Raw genomic sequence first — 13,667 nt, forward strand, 5'->3', positions numbered from 1 at the left:
TGAGAAGACATCAGATTAGCAGCATTAAACATGTTTTTATTTCATCGTTTTCGTATCCCTCTCTGATATTGGATTTTAAACACGTTTCTTTACTTCAGAAATTAAATGCATGAATATTTTTGTAACTCCACAGAAAAAAAAACAAAACTTGATTGCATTGTTTTTTTCTTGCCTAAGGAGGAATAAAAACACTGAAGAAAAAAATCTTGACCAAGGTTCTCACAACTCATGCATGAAAGGGTTAAAAACAGAGAGCAACAGATTATTTGGATTACTCGAGACAGCAATAAGTTTCTCTATAAAGCTATCAAACATGCTTTTCATGTATATTTAAGAAATTATTTGTAAAAAAAACTATTTCATTTTCTTTCCTTTTTTTCCATTTTCATGCGTTTTAAGGTAAATACAGTTACTTGTGTCCAAACAACAGGCTGAAAGTCTGCTTTAACATGTAATGAGACTTTTATAACTTTTGTAGAGTGTCAGAACATTGTAAAACATGGTCAGTGGTTTAACCCTTTAACCCCTGACGTGTCTGTGGTGAGTGTTCTGAATGTAGGATTTATTTAAATATTCATAGAAATTCAACCATTTGCTCAATATAAAAATGTTCAAAATGCACCAACTTTGTACTTTCCATAGACATCTGAGCATGCTCAGTACACCCCCCCCCCCCCCCACACACACACACACACACCTGTGGAATGGGGGTTAAAACATAGAGCAGTGAGTGAGATTTCTAAATTTAACAGTGACAAACATGTGTGGAAAACTCTTCTAAAACAGATGTTTGTCAAATACAGTCCCCACATCTACGCTGTTATTTTTTTATGAAGATTCCACCGTGTTGTGGAAAACATGAAATGTGTGTTTTCATATGTTTGAAACACACAGGGCAGATGACAGATGAGTTGGAGGTCCTCCGTCTTCCTCCGCAGTCGTTTGTTGGAGATGAAAGCTGCTGCCAAAGGCCAAACATGTTGAGACCATGAGTGGAGCACACAGATGAAGGGCTCAGAGGGTGTAATTAGTGTCATAAACAGCAGGACAAAGGAGGAGGAGGAGGAGAATCACTCTGTTTCTGAGGTCGGACACTTTGGGTTTGTGCATCTGCGAGAAAATATTATAAGAATGCAAATAAATCTCTTTAAGAGAGGGTTTCATTTTCTAGAGTTTATAGTCTTACTAAAGCAGGGGTGTCAAACATGTGGCTCGTGGGCCAAAACCGGCCCACCAAAGGTTCTAATCCTTGGAACCGGGAGGATGAATTTATGAAGTGAAAGAATGACACTGAAGATATAAACAGACGAGGATGTTGAACTGGTTTTAGTTCAGGTTCCACATACAGACCAACATGAAGTAAAAACATAAACATACATAACATAAAGTAAAATCTATGTCATAATACTGGAAGTTCTCAGAGCATGTGTGTGTGTGTGTGTGTGTGTGTGTGTGTGTGTGTGTGTGTGTGTGTGTGTCTGCACGGTTCTACACTTTCCCACAATAAAGGAATAGTTCCATCTCCACATTTAATATCTCAGGAAGTTGATAGGACCAGTATTATTATTATTATTATTATTATTATTAATTTTTTTATTATTATTATTATTATTATTATTATTATTATTATTATACTAAGTCTCACCAATGGCTTTCTTGCTGCAACTGGACCCATCAAACCTGTAACTGTTCAGTCCTGTGTTCCCAGTGTAAACTCAGACTTACTTACTACGACCACTATCTTCCCTGTGCTTTCAGCTGTTGTCCTGTCAGTCTCCTCTCACTCCAGCTGTTGACTGTCATAAACTTGTCTTCTGATTCTGTTGTGGCTTTGGCTCTTCCAGACCTCCTCCTGTCAACATTTCCCAGTCCAGTTTCTGAGTGCCTTTGGATGGTGAAGGAAACTGGACTTCCTGACACCTGGACTTTCTTGGACATTTCTCTGTAGGACAGACCTACATTTTTCAGTGTTCCGATGGTCTGTCTGTCTTCTATCGTTAATTGCCTTTTCCTCTTTTCCATTTTTATAGTAACACACTACTTTCTGCAGTACAATACTGTTCAAATAATGCTCCCAACAGTATGGTACCAAAGTGTGTTCCAACACTACTTTTCTGCAGACACAGGGGGTTGGAAGGAATTCACAAACGCTGGGACACCTGTAGGAATTGGTAGCACCAACTCTGAAGGCTTGATCAACCTCCATTGCTGCAGAACTGCTTTAAGTTGTTAACCCATTTCTTGTTCACCTTTTTGTATAATTCTGAAATGTACATTATTTTTGTACTTTTTTTTTTTACCTCTGGTAGTTCACCGCTTACCTTTGTACCATTTCAAGTTGTACATTGGACTGAAACTGCTTGAATTTCAATACAAAACTGGAAAAATTGGGGTGTTCTAAAACTTTGGACCGGTAGTTTATATATATATATATATATATATATATATATATATATATATATATATATATATATATATATATATACATACAGGGTGGGGAAGCAAAATTTACAATATTTTTAAGCAGGGACTGAAAGACAGTGTATGACCAATTAGTTTATTGAAAGCCATGAGAATTTATTTGCCACAAGAAAATTTACATAATAGAAAATGTTTTTATTCTATGTGTCCTCCTTCTTTCTCAATAACTGCCTTCACACGCTTCCTGAAACTTGCGCAAGTGTTCCTCAGATATTCGGGTGACAACTTCTCCCATTCTTCTTTAATAGTATCTTCCAGACTTTCTCGTAATAGTTTTGCTCATAGTCATTCTCTTCTTTCCATTATAAACAGTCTTTATGGACACTCCAACCATTTTTGAAATCTCCTTTGGTGTGACGAGTGCATTCAGCAAATCACACACTCTTTGACGTTTGCTTTCCTGATTACTCATATGGGCAAAAGTTTCTGAAAAGGTATGGATAATAGTGTTAGGTATGATTATGACATCAGTATATGTTTGGTTTCAAAACAATTGACGTAGTGCCTGCTGAGAAAAAACTATTAAATGTTCATTGTAAATTTTGCTTCCCCACCCTGTATATATATATATTAAAAACATTCAGTAATATTTTATGCATTTTATTTTCTATTTGATTTAAAGCAGCAGAATTATATTACTCTTGTTTTTCTATTGTCTCCAAAAATTGGGGGAAAAATGTTCACAAATTCATAATAAATGCATTAAAGACGTTTTGAGGGGTTTTCTTTCTTCCCGTACTGAACTGAAAAAAACTGAACAGTGGCTTTCAAAACCGAAAACATACCAAACCGAAAATTTTGTGTACCGTCACAGGCCTACTGTTTAGTGACACTGAGCACAGAGGTACTCAAAATGTACAAAATTTAACTTTAAAGAAATAATCTGTGGATTTTATTTTCTAACCAAGCAAATTGTCTCAAATTAAAATCACATTATTGCCAACAATAATTAAATCTGACCTCTTGTCCATTGTGCAGCTTTAATAATCCTGCATGTTCAGTATTACATCTATTCTATGAGACCAAAGTCTGGACATTTAAAGAAACACACAAAGATTTCTTGTAAGTTTTAATAAATGATCTCAGTTCAAGACCAACAGTGAATAAAAAAAAGAATGTAAAACTACATTTATTTTCAACACATCTTTCTACATTATTCACATTTGCTGTAAACATGATTAAATTACAACAAAATTATATGTCAGACTGAAATGGGATTTTTTTTTCTAAACTATATAGAAAACAGATGTCACATGAAAACCAATACATCACAGAAAAAAAAAAAACACTTATTCATTTCATTGTTGACCCGTTATATCGGAAAAGTGAGCATTAAAATACCAGATATGTGGAAATAAAAATACCAAATACTTGATGTCTGATAACAAGGGCTGGGCAATAAAAACGATTACATGATAAAGATGTTTGTATCAGTCGATAATGATACTTATCAAAAATATATCAGGTCTTTATTCTTTTCCAGTTTAGAGGCAGATTTTTGGACCTGTTTGAAAGTTGAATAAAGTAGATGGTTTTAAATGATTAAGGATACACAGCTGATCTCCAAGGCAAATCAACACAATATAAAAATTAAAGTTTGATATGATGTAAAATTGAATCCTGACGATTACCATGATGGTTTTATCGTCCAGCCCACAGTAGTTTGAGACCGATCTGATGATTGTACAACATCTACTGATCCTTAAAAATATGTGAGATGAAAAAAGGCAGAACACAAACATGTTTAGTCTGTTTAGTTTGAAGACGGGAAGTAGCGACATTATCACCTTAAGAATTATACAGTCAAACTATACACACGTGTTAAAAGCATGGATATGTAATACTTTAAATGGATACGTCATGGAGTGCAGTGTAAATCAATAAAAAATCTCTACTGAGAAAGTGCTACAGGTGTTCCAGTCCCAAATATCAGCCCCATGTATACGTCATACCAAAGACAGGACTCTCCCAGGTACTTTTCCCGCTGTGGTCGGTGCAAACGCAGAGGCTGAAGGAGGACGGAGCCCACGCCCGGACGCCGACGGGGGTTCTAGTCGTCGCAGCCCAGCAGCTCCATGCGGAGGGTGATGCGCTCGTGCCACTCCAACGGGACCACTCGGACAAACTGAGCGTAAAACGGGGGCTCGAACAGATTCTTCTTGTGAGTGTTGTTGTCAGTGTTGCCTTGGAAAAGCTGCAAATAAAACATTTGAGAAATTAGTTGAAAAATTAAGTGTCAACCAGGGAAATAAACATACATGAAATAAGACGAGGCAGGTTTATTTATATGGCACATTTCATGTACAAGACAATTCAAAGTGCTTTACATAAAACATTAAAAGCATTACAGCAGGGAAGCAATGAAAAGTATAGGCATGAGAAAAAACAAACAAAAAAACCGATAAAAACTTTAAGCTTAAACGAAACATCTGAACTGATCAAGGTTCTAATAGTTTTGGATTTTTCATTCTAGTTTAGTTTTATTTAGTTTGGACTTTTTTTTTCTCTAATTCATTTAGTTTTAATTCGTTTTTAGAGCGGTTTTGCTAGTTTTTATTAGTTTTCATTTGTTTCTAAATGCTTAGTTTTAGTTTTTTTTAATATCTTTTCTCTTCTCCGTCGTATTCAAATAAATCCCAGACAGGACTCTGCTGCTTTCTCCCAACTTTAGTCTCCATGTTTCCAGGTAGAGTGGGGACCAGAAACGACTGGAAACCACAAGTGACGGACCGTACCGCTAGCTAAAATTGCTAGAGCGAAATAAATCACTTTCGTATCAATCAGACACTGACAAAGACGAAAACTAAGGGAATTTTATCCATAATTTTTATCCGTTTTAGTTAGTTTTGTAAGCACACAATTAGGGATGGGAATCGATAAGAATTAACGAATTAAGAATTGGCGATTCCGAATCCATTATCAATTTTGCTTATTCGATCTGATTCCTTATCGATTCTCATTGGGTGAGGGAATAAAAGGTAAAAGAGTACAAACAGGTGTGTTTGCATTAACTGTCTTTTATATTTCCATCTCTGCACAGAAAATAGAACATATACAGTATGAATGAATAATAATAACAGATGATGCTGGGTCTGAGTTGGGGGGGGGGGGTACGTGTGACGTCATCGCGCATGCGCAACGAAGGCGGAATCAATAAGCAGAATCGTTAAGCAGGCAGGCAAACGATTCCAAGGAATCGAGCTACTGGGATCTGGTTCTCAAAAAGAACTGGTTCTCGATTCCCATCCCTATACACAATACAGTTTCAGTTAGTCATCAGTTTTTTCTTTTAATTCTAGTTTTATTTATTTCCATTAACGAAAATGATTTTTCAGCTTTAGTTTTCGTCATTTCATTAGTTTTCGTTAATGATAATAACCTTGATGGATAGTATTACAAAAAGAATGCAGAGCAAAACAAAAACACACTATGACAGAATTATGAGACCCACAAACTAAATGATGTCAGGGATAATGTTATTATTGCAAAACTGTGACAGGATGGCACAGGAGTCAAAACAGGAGCAAACTAAAGGCTGTTTTGACCTTGTTTACACCTGTGATTGTCAAAATGGTATTTCAGACTGTCTCTACTCATTTTGTGGCACCATAGAAATGTCAAAACACAGCAATCAGTGTAATAATGGTTGACTTGGTTGACAAAGCGAGTAAGAGCAAGAATGCAAACCAGGTGGAAAAATGTGGAAATGCAACGGGTTTAAATGTAAAGGCGGTGAAGCTTTAATGTGTCCACAGAGGACATGTGGTGTTATTGGGAATTCTGTTCCTATTGTGTCAAAGCAGTAGTTACACATAGACTGGATATACGAGGGCTGTTCAATAAGTTCATGGCCTCACCCAGAAATACTGGTTGTTATAATACAGGATGTTACATTCTTTCGTGATGGGATAGTGATGCTTGAACATCGATGGACCAAGTGCATTGCTGTAAATGGAGATTATGTTGAAAAATAAAATATAAATTATCAGTCTGTGTTGTTCTGTTCTGGGTGAGGCCATGAACTTATTGAACGGCCCTCGTAAAGGAGGACACAGTAACAGCCTCTGAAGAAGACAGACGTCTCCATCTCCCCCTGGTGGCTGCATACGGTATAGCCCAGTGCTTCCAACCTTTTTTGGCTCGTGACTTGGGGTGTAAGAAAATATCAATTCTGCAATATATCGCGATATTTCATTTCACAATGCTGTATCGATATTAAAAAGTACTGTACCGATATTTTTAAGTATTTATTCGAATGCAGATATTGTTGAGGTTAATTTATGTTTTTTGTTTTTCTTTTTTGTTTGTATTTGATTTATTATTATTTAACACTATTTTATTAAATAATGGTTATTTGAAGCATCCTAAACGCACTTTTTACTGTCTGACAGAGGCAGATGTTAGTTCCTTTGTTGGGATTGAACTAAAATAATGTTCTGATGTTAGTTCTGAACTAATAGAATATGAACATTTGAACAGGATCTTAAACTGTAATGTCTGTAAAACAGAATTTCAGTTTGAACACAGGAACATTTTCTGATATAACATTAGATCCTGTTGTGATCAAATAAAAATGTGTTTAGTATTTGTGCAGATTTCAGGTGGAATTCAATTCTTCAAGGAAATAATCATTTTAAAAAAAAAGAAACAAAGGAAAAAATTGCCTTTTTAACAGTATCGTGATATATTGTGATATATCATATCGTCATCCTAGTATTGTGATTTGTATCATTTTGCCAGATTCTTGCCGATACACAGCCCTTCTCGTGACCCCATTTTAACATTACAAAATTCTGGCAACCCCAGACATTGAAATCAGAGACTTTTTCTTTTTGCTAAAATGAATTTGTTTTTGATCATATAATAGTTTGCTATACGATGTTGTAAATAAAGGTTAATTTTAGAGGACATTTAGTCAATATAATGTATATTATTCTGGACGGAGGCAGAAAAGCCAGGTGTAGATTACTGCACAAAGGGAGAATTGGATTTTCCTTGGTCAGGATATGTACAGTCAGTCCAGCTTGGATTTACAAGGCTGACAATTAATACTGAACAAACAAGAACTCAAACTATGAATTATGAAAGAGCTGCAGCATCTGAAACCGACCACAATGAACATTTGACAGATAAACAGAACCACAGTGCTGCAGTTTCACAACCACAGTTTGTCTGATATGGATTGGGATTGGCTCTGTCAACTCAACATATATTTTTTATCAGTATATATTTTTTTTATTTTCATCAATTACTAGAAATTTCAGGCGACCCCATTTAATTCCAGGAGACCACACATGGGGTCCCAACCCCAAGGTTGAAAAACACTGGTATAGCACTTCAGTCCATGTTGCCCAGTGGCACTTTGGTAAAACTTGAAACTCAAACTACACATCCAATTAAGTTTTGTCCAAAGATAATACTTGTTTATGTGGATTACAGGTAGATTTGTGTTGAATGATCTTCTTTCTGGTCAGTTTGATTTTAATATGCTATTGAATATTACCGTACTTTCCGGACAATGAGCCACTACTTTTTTCTCACGCTTTGAACATTGCAGCTTATACAACAATGCAGCTCAAGTATAGACTTTTACAGGCTAACGGCCTCCAGGGGGCGCTCTAGCAGGAAGCGCAAAAGTGAGAGACGGGTTGAAGGTGATGAAGAGGAGAAGTTTTAAGCTCAACTTAATCATTTTGCACAAACCCTCATCATGGAAAACACACGAAGAAATGCATATGATGCAGCTTTGAAGTTCAAACCAATCGATGTGTCTGTAAAGAAGGAAACAGAGCTGCTACACGGAAGTGACAACGGAAGAGAGACTGAGAAGGAGTGAGACAGAGTCTTTCTGAGGTGGTTCAACTCCGACACTGAAGAAGACGACTGCAGTGGTTTAATGAGCAGAAGGAAGATGAAGATAGAGATCAATGACTTTTCTGGGTTTTTGAACCAGCCTGTTCCTGCTGTTTTACTGCCGTGTTACAGCCACTATTTGGAAAAAAGCAATTAAGGTATGGAAATAAATATTTAAAAAATAATCTGTTTACCATCTGTCTGTGGAAATATCTCATGTTACAACGTGGACACCTGCGGCTTATAGTCAGGTGCAGCTTATAGCCCGGAAAGTACAGTATTAATGTGAGTGCTACACTGATACTGGTGATGACCAGTATCAGTCCAGTATCAGTCCAGTATCAGTCCAGTATCAGTCCAGTATCAGTCCAGTATCAGTCAAGGTTCTAATAGTTTTGGATTTTTCATTCTAGTTTAGTTTTATTTAGTTTTGACTTTTTTTCTCTAATTCAGTTCGTTTTAATTTGTTTTTAGAGCAGGTTTGCTAGTTTTTATTAGTTTTCATTTTTTTCTACATGCATAGTTTTAGTTTAGTTTTAGTATTAATTTTAGTTTAGTTTTAGTTTTGTCGTATCTTTTCTCTTCTTCTCCGTTGTATTCAAATAAATCCCAGACAGGACTCTGCTGCTTTCTCCCAACTTTAGTCTCCATGTTTTCAAGTAGAGTGGGGACCAGAAGACGACTGGAAACCACAAGTGACGGACCGTGAAGTTCCGTATGGTGCCGCTAGCTGAAATTGCTAGAGCGAAATAAATCGCTTTCATATCAATCCGACATTGACAAAGACGAAAACGAAGGGAATTTTATCCATAATTTTTTATACATTTTAGTTTGTTTTGTAAACACACAATGCAGTTTCAGTTAGTTATTGTTTTTTTCTTTTAACTATAGTTTTTATTTATTTCAGTTAACGAAAATGTCTTTTTCAATTCTAGTTTTCGTCATTTCGTTAGTTTTTGTTAACAATAATAACCTTGGTATCAGTCCAGTGTCAATCCAGTATCAACCAGTATCAGTGCAGTATCAGTCCAGTACCAGTCCAGTATCAGTCCAGTACCAGTCCAGTATCAGTCCAGTACCAGTCCAGTCTCAGTGAACATAAACCAGATGTCCCTCTTGACTCTCCATAGGCCGAACTGGTTGCAGTGCATTACAAACCTAACGGTCGTATGTCTGACCTTATCGTTGCCGGTGTTCCCGTCCTTCACTGTACTCCAAGACTCTCCGTTGTTACTGTACATGACTTTGAACACGGACACAAACTGGACCACACCGAAGTCCTTGGCCCCTTGAGTGATGATGCCTGTGAGGCGCTTGGTCTTCTCAAGATCAACCTTTAAAAAAAAAAAAAAAAAAAAAAAAAAAAAAAAGTGAAAATGTATTTTAAAATATCTGCACATCAGCACCATGAAGACGCCAAGCCGTCCATCTGTGATGGTGGATGGACTCACCTGGATCCACTCTGAGCGGTTGTTGTTGGCAGGAGACCAGGCGTTGGTCTTCCCCTGTTTATCCAGGCGGGCGAACTGAGGATGCCAGGTGAAAGTATCGATACCCCAGGTGCGGAACGTACTGGATGCTGACAGCTGTCCGTCCGAGATGAGGCGGGACTTCATTCCCAGCGGTTCTGAACAACCTGCCGTGTTTGAATAAACTGTGATTCCAGAGCAGACGGAAAGACGGAGGGAAGAAAAAGAAAGCAACAGAAAGAGAGAGAGACAGAGCAGATGGAGAGAAAGAAAAACCCAATGAGTAAAACCCCAAGCAAAGGAGGACAGCTGGGAACTTTAAGAAAGATTTGGACTGACTGAATATTTTAGTCACGAATGGCAGAGTGGAAGAATAGAACAGACAGACGAAACTGCAGCACGTTTAGCCACCTCCACCAGGAGGTATGGGCATCACTTTGCTTTGTGTGTTTGTTTGTGTGTTTGTTAGCAACTTTACAGGAAAACTATTCCAACCAGCTTTACCAAATTGTACCCACAGATAGGCCTAGGACCCGGGATTAACCCATTAAATTTTGGGCCAAGTAGGCCAAAGTCCAAGGTCACAGCAAGGTCACAAAATCTACAGTTTTACTATCTGTCATCATTGAGCAATTTTCACAAATTCATAAAAAATTCCAAACTCCTCCGATTAGCCTCCAATTGGATCCACCCATAGCTTATAACAATATCTTGTATCTGGCACAAAATTATCCACATCCACTGTGGAATGTGGACTCTGTGGACATTTCCATTTAACATTGAAAATCCCATTTACCACACATTTTTCATTGACATATGTTTCTATCTGGTTTACATATGTGTCTATGTGGCTTACTGCTGGTTGGCTGGTTTATATATGTTTCTATCTGGTTACGTCTGCCAAGGAGGTTATGTTTTTGCCAGGGTTTGTTTGTTTATTTGTTTGTTTGTTTAGTTAGCAAGATAACTCAAAAAGTTATGGATGGATTTTCAGAAAATTTTCAGGAAATGTTGATACTGGCATAAGAAAAAACTCCATTACATTCAAAGAAAACAGACCAAAGAATGGAAGTGGGTAAAGCTAAATGTGTGTTTGTGTCTGTCAGTTGCTGTTGTTGTTACTTGGACTTCCCCAGTGCCGTTCAGACGTGGTTAGACCACAGTGACATGTACAGTGTCAACAACATACATGTTACGCAACTGAAAAACAAACTCTTACTGTGATTATGTGTTAACCACAGCAAGAAGAAACTGACACTAAAACAAGAGACAAAGGGAAAAAACACAAGACTTAGTTTTCTTTTTTTTTTTTTTTTAACCTTTGCTTGCAGATCTTTTAACTTGTTTTGATTTAATATTGATAACTTTTCTATTTCTTCAAACCACATTTAGATTACATTACATTAGATAAAATTACATTACATTAGATTATATTAGATTACATTAGATTAGATTAGATTAGATTCAATAACATTATATCCGATAAAATTAGATTAGATTACATTAAATTAGATTAGATTAGATTCAATATTATTATATCCGATAAAATTAGATTAGATTACATTAAATTAGATTACATTAGATTCGATAACATTATATTAGATACAATTTAGATTAAATCAAATTAGATCAAATTAGATTAGATTCGATGACATTAGATTTGATCAAATTAGATCAAATTAGATCAAATTAGATCAGATTAGATTAGATTAGATTAGATAAAATAGAACTTTATTGGTCCTTTGGGTATACACACAAGAAAATAGCAAAACAATAACTATAAAAAATGGTAGTGAAAAATTACAATTGCACATTGGAAAGAAATAGTAGAAACAAGAAGCGAAGTAATAATAATAATAATAATAATAATAATAATAATAATAATAATAATAAGTATCTTATTATGTTATAATATTACAGTACATTTGTTTTCTTACCTATTGTTATGTATTGTGTGTTGTGTACATTTCGTACACTTGTTCCGTGCCTTAAAGCTACAGTGGTGACTTTGTGCGTTTACCGTTCAGTTCACAGCCGACCAGTTCCATGCGTAAGGTGCAGGCTCTGCGACATACCACGGGGATGATGCGGATAAACTGGGCCACAATGGGAGGATCAAACATGTTGGTCTTCGTGCTGTCATTATCTGTGTTGCCCACAAAAACCTGGAGTACAAAAGGAGAGTAAAGGAGTCAGTCTGAAGAACAAACATCCTGTGGAATGTCCTGTGTAAACCCACTCTAACCTTGTCCCTGCGTTGTCCGTCTGCTCTGTGCGTGGTATAAGTGACCCCGTCAAAGCTGCTCGCCACCTTAAAGGCCTTGATGTACTCGGAGGCGCCCATCCGACTCGCACCCTGAGTGATGATGCCCGTCAGCCTCATCTTCTTCTGCATATTTATCTGTGACGAGAACAGGAGATAGTCATCAACGGTCACAAGAACAGTCTATCTATCTATCTATCTATCTATCTATCTATCTATCTATCTATCTATCTATCTATCTATCTATCTATCTATCTATGTTCTTTTTTATTACTGTGTATTGTGTCTTATTGTTTTATGCATATTTATGGTATTTGACTAAACTGTTTCTATCATATAATTTAATCATGTTTTTAGATCAGGGCTCTCAAACATGTGTCCCGGGGGCCAAATGCGTCCCACCAAAGGTTCCAATCTGGCCCGTGGGATGAATTTGCGTAGAGCAAAAATTCCACAGTCAAGGCTGTGGAACTCATTTTAGTTCAGGTTCAATATGACCTCCAGTAAAAAAAATAATAACCAGCAAAAAACAGTGACTCCATATTTTCTTCTCGGTTTGATGTGAGAAAAATAATATTACATTATGCCTATAAATAATGCCAACTTCAAATTTTTGTCTTTGTTTTAGTGCAAAAAAATTACATTAAATTATGAAAATATTTACATTTACAAACTATCCTGTAACAATAAAATGTGAATAACCTGAACAAGTATGAACCTGAAATGTCTAAAGAAAATTCAGCTTGAACTATTTTCTTCCTGTTCCTCAGTGTTTAGTGTCTTTGTAGATCTGATCCATAATGCACATGGAGAAATGATAAGTTGAGGCAGGATATTGTTAAAATTGCACTGATTTTTCATAAGAAATTCCAGTTTTTTCAGGTTATTCACATCTTTTTTGTTTGCATAGTTTATAAAAGTAAGTATTTTCATTATTTAATGGGGATTTTTTGCACTAAAACACATAAAAATCTGGAGTTGTCATTGTTTATAGAATATTCTGTTATTATTTTCCTGGTCCGGCCACTGGAGATCAAATCGGACTGAATGTGGAACCTGAAAGAAAATGAGTTTGAGAGCCCTGTTTTAGATGTAAAGCACTTTGCTCTTCTTCATGTTGTTGTAAAGTGCTATGTAAATAAACTTTGACTGATTGACTGATGTTTTCTGGAAGCTTACTTAGGAAACTTAGGAAAAATTTGTATGAAAGACATGAAAACAAGAAAATTAAAAAAAAAACAAAACTATTATATGAACATGTGTATTGTGGTGCTTATGCAGAGCAGGTACATAATAAAACACTGAGTTTGGCTTCTCTCACCTCGATCCATGGGTTCCTGTCGTGGGACGCTGACGTCCAGGCGTTGACGATACCTTGGTTGTTAAGACGAGCTAACTCTGGGCCCCAGCGCTGAAGTCCCAGAATGCCATAGTGCACAGAGGACGCAGAAATCTGGGACTCAACGATGGCTCCTCCTTCCATCCCCAGCAGAGAAATGCATCCTAAAACACAGGCACTTTAATATCACCAAAGCTGGATGCAAGTAATTATATTCAAACTACCTCCAACTTATATGTATGTAAGTATGTACGCAAGTATG

At 36.5% G+C, this 13,667-nt stretch overlaps 1 protein-coding gene across 1 annotated transcript in view; it reads right to left on the bottom strand.

Moving 5' to 3' along the window:
• Window positions 1–3,537: 3,537 nt before the first annotated feature.
• The window catches only part of LOC115417126 (lactadherin-like), a 29,822-nt gene continuing 19,692 nt past the window's right edge, over window positions 3,538–13,667 (bottom strand). The window contains exons 5-10 of the mRNA XM_030131122.1: window positions 13,388–13,569; window positions 12,049–12,204; window positions 11,824–11,968; window positions 9,786–9,988; window positions 9,513–9,668; window positions 3,538–4,675 (exon numbers count right to left, since the gene is read on the bottom strand). Of these exons, the coding sequence (XP_029986982.1) occupies window positions 4,532–4,675; window positions 9,513–9,668; window positions 9,786–9,988; window positions 11,824–11,968; window positions 12,049–12,204; window positions 13,388–13,569 (986 nt within the window). The 3' untranslated portion in view covers window positions 3,538–4,531. The remainder of the gene's footprint in view (window positions 4,676–9,512; window positions 9,669–9,785; window positions 9,989–11,823; window positions 11,969–12,048; window positions 12,205–13,387; window positions 13,570–13,667) is intronic.

This window comes from Sphaeramia orbicularis, chromosome 3 (assembly GCF_902148855.1).
Source record: "Sphaeramia orbicularis chromosome 3, fSphaOr1.1, whole genome shotgun sequence".
Taxonomy (NCBI): Eukaryota; Metazoa; Chordata; class Actinopteri; order Kurtiformes; family Apogonidae; genus Sphaeramia; species Sphaeramia orbicularis.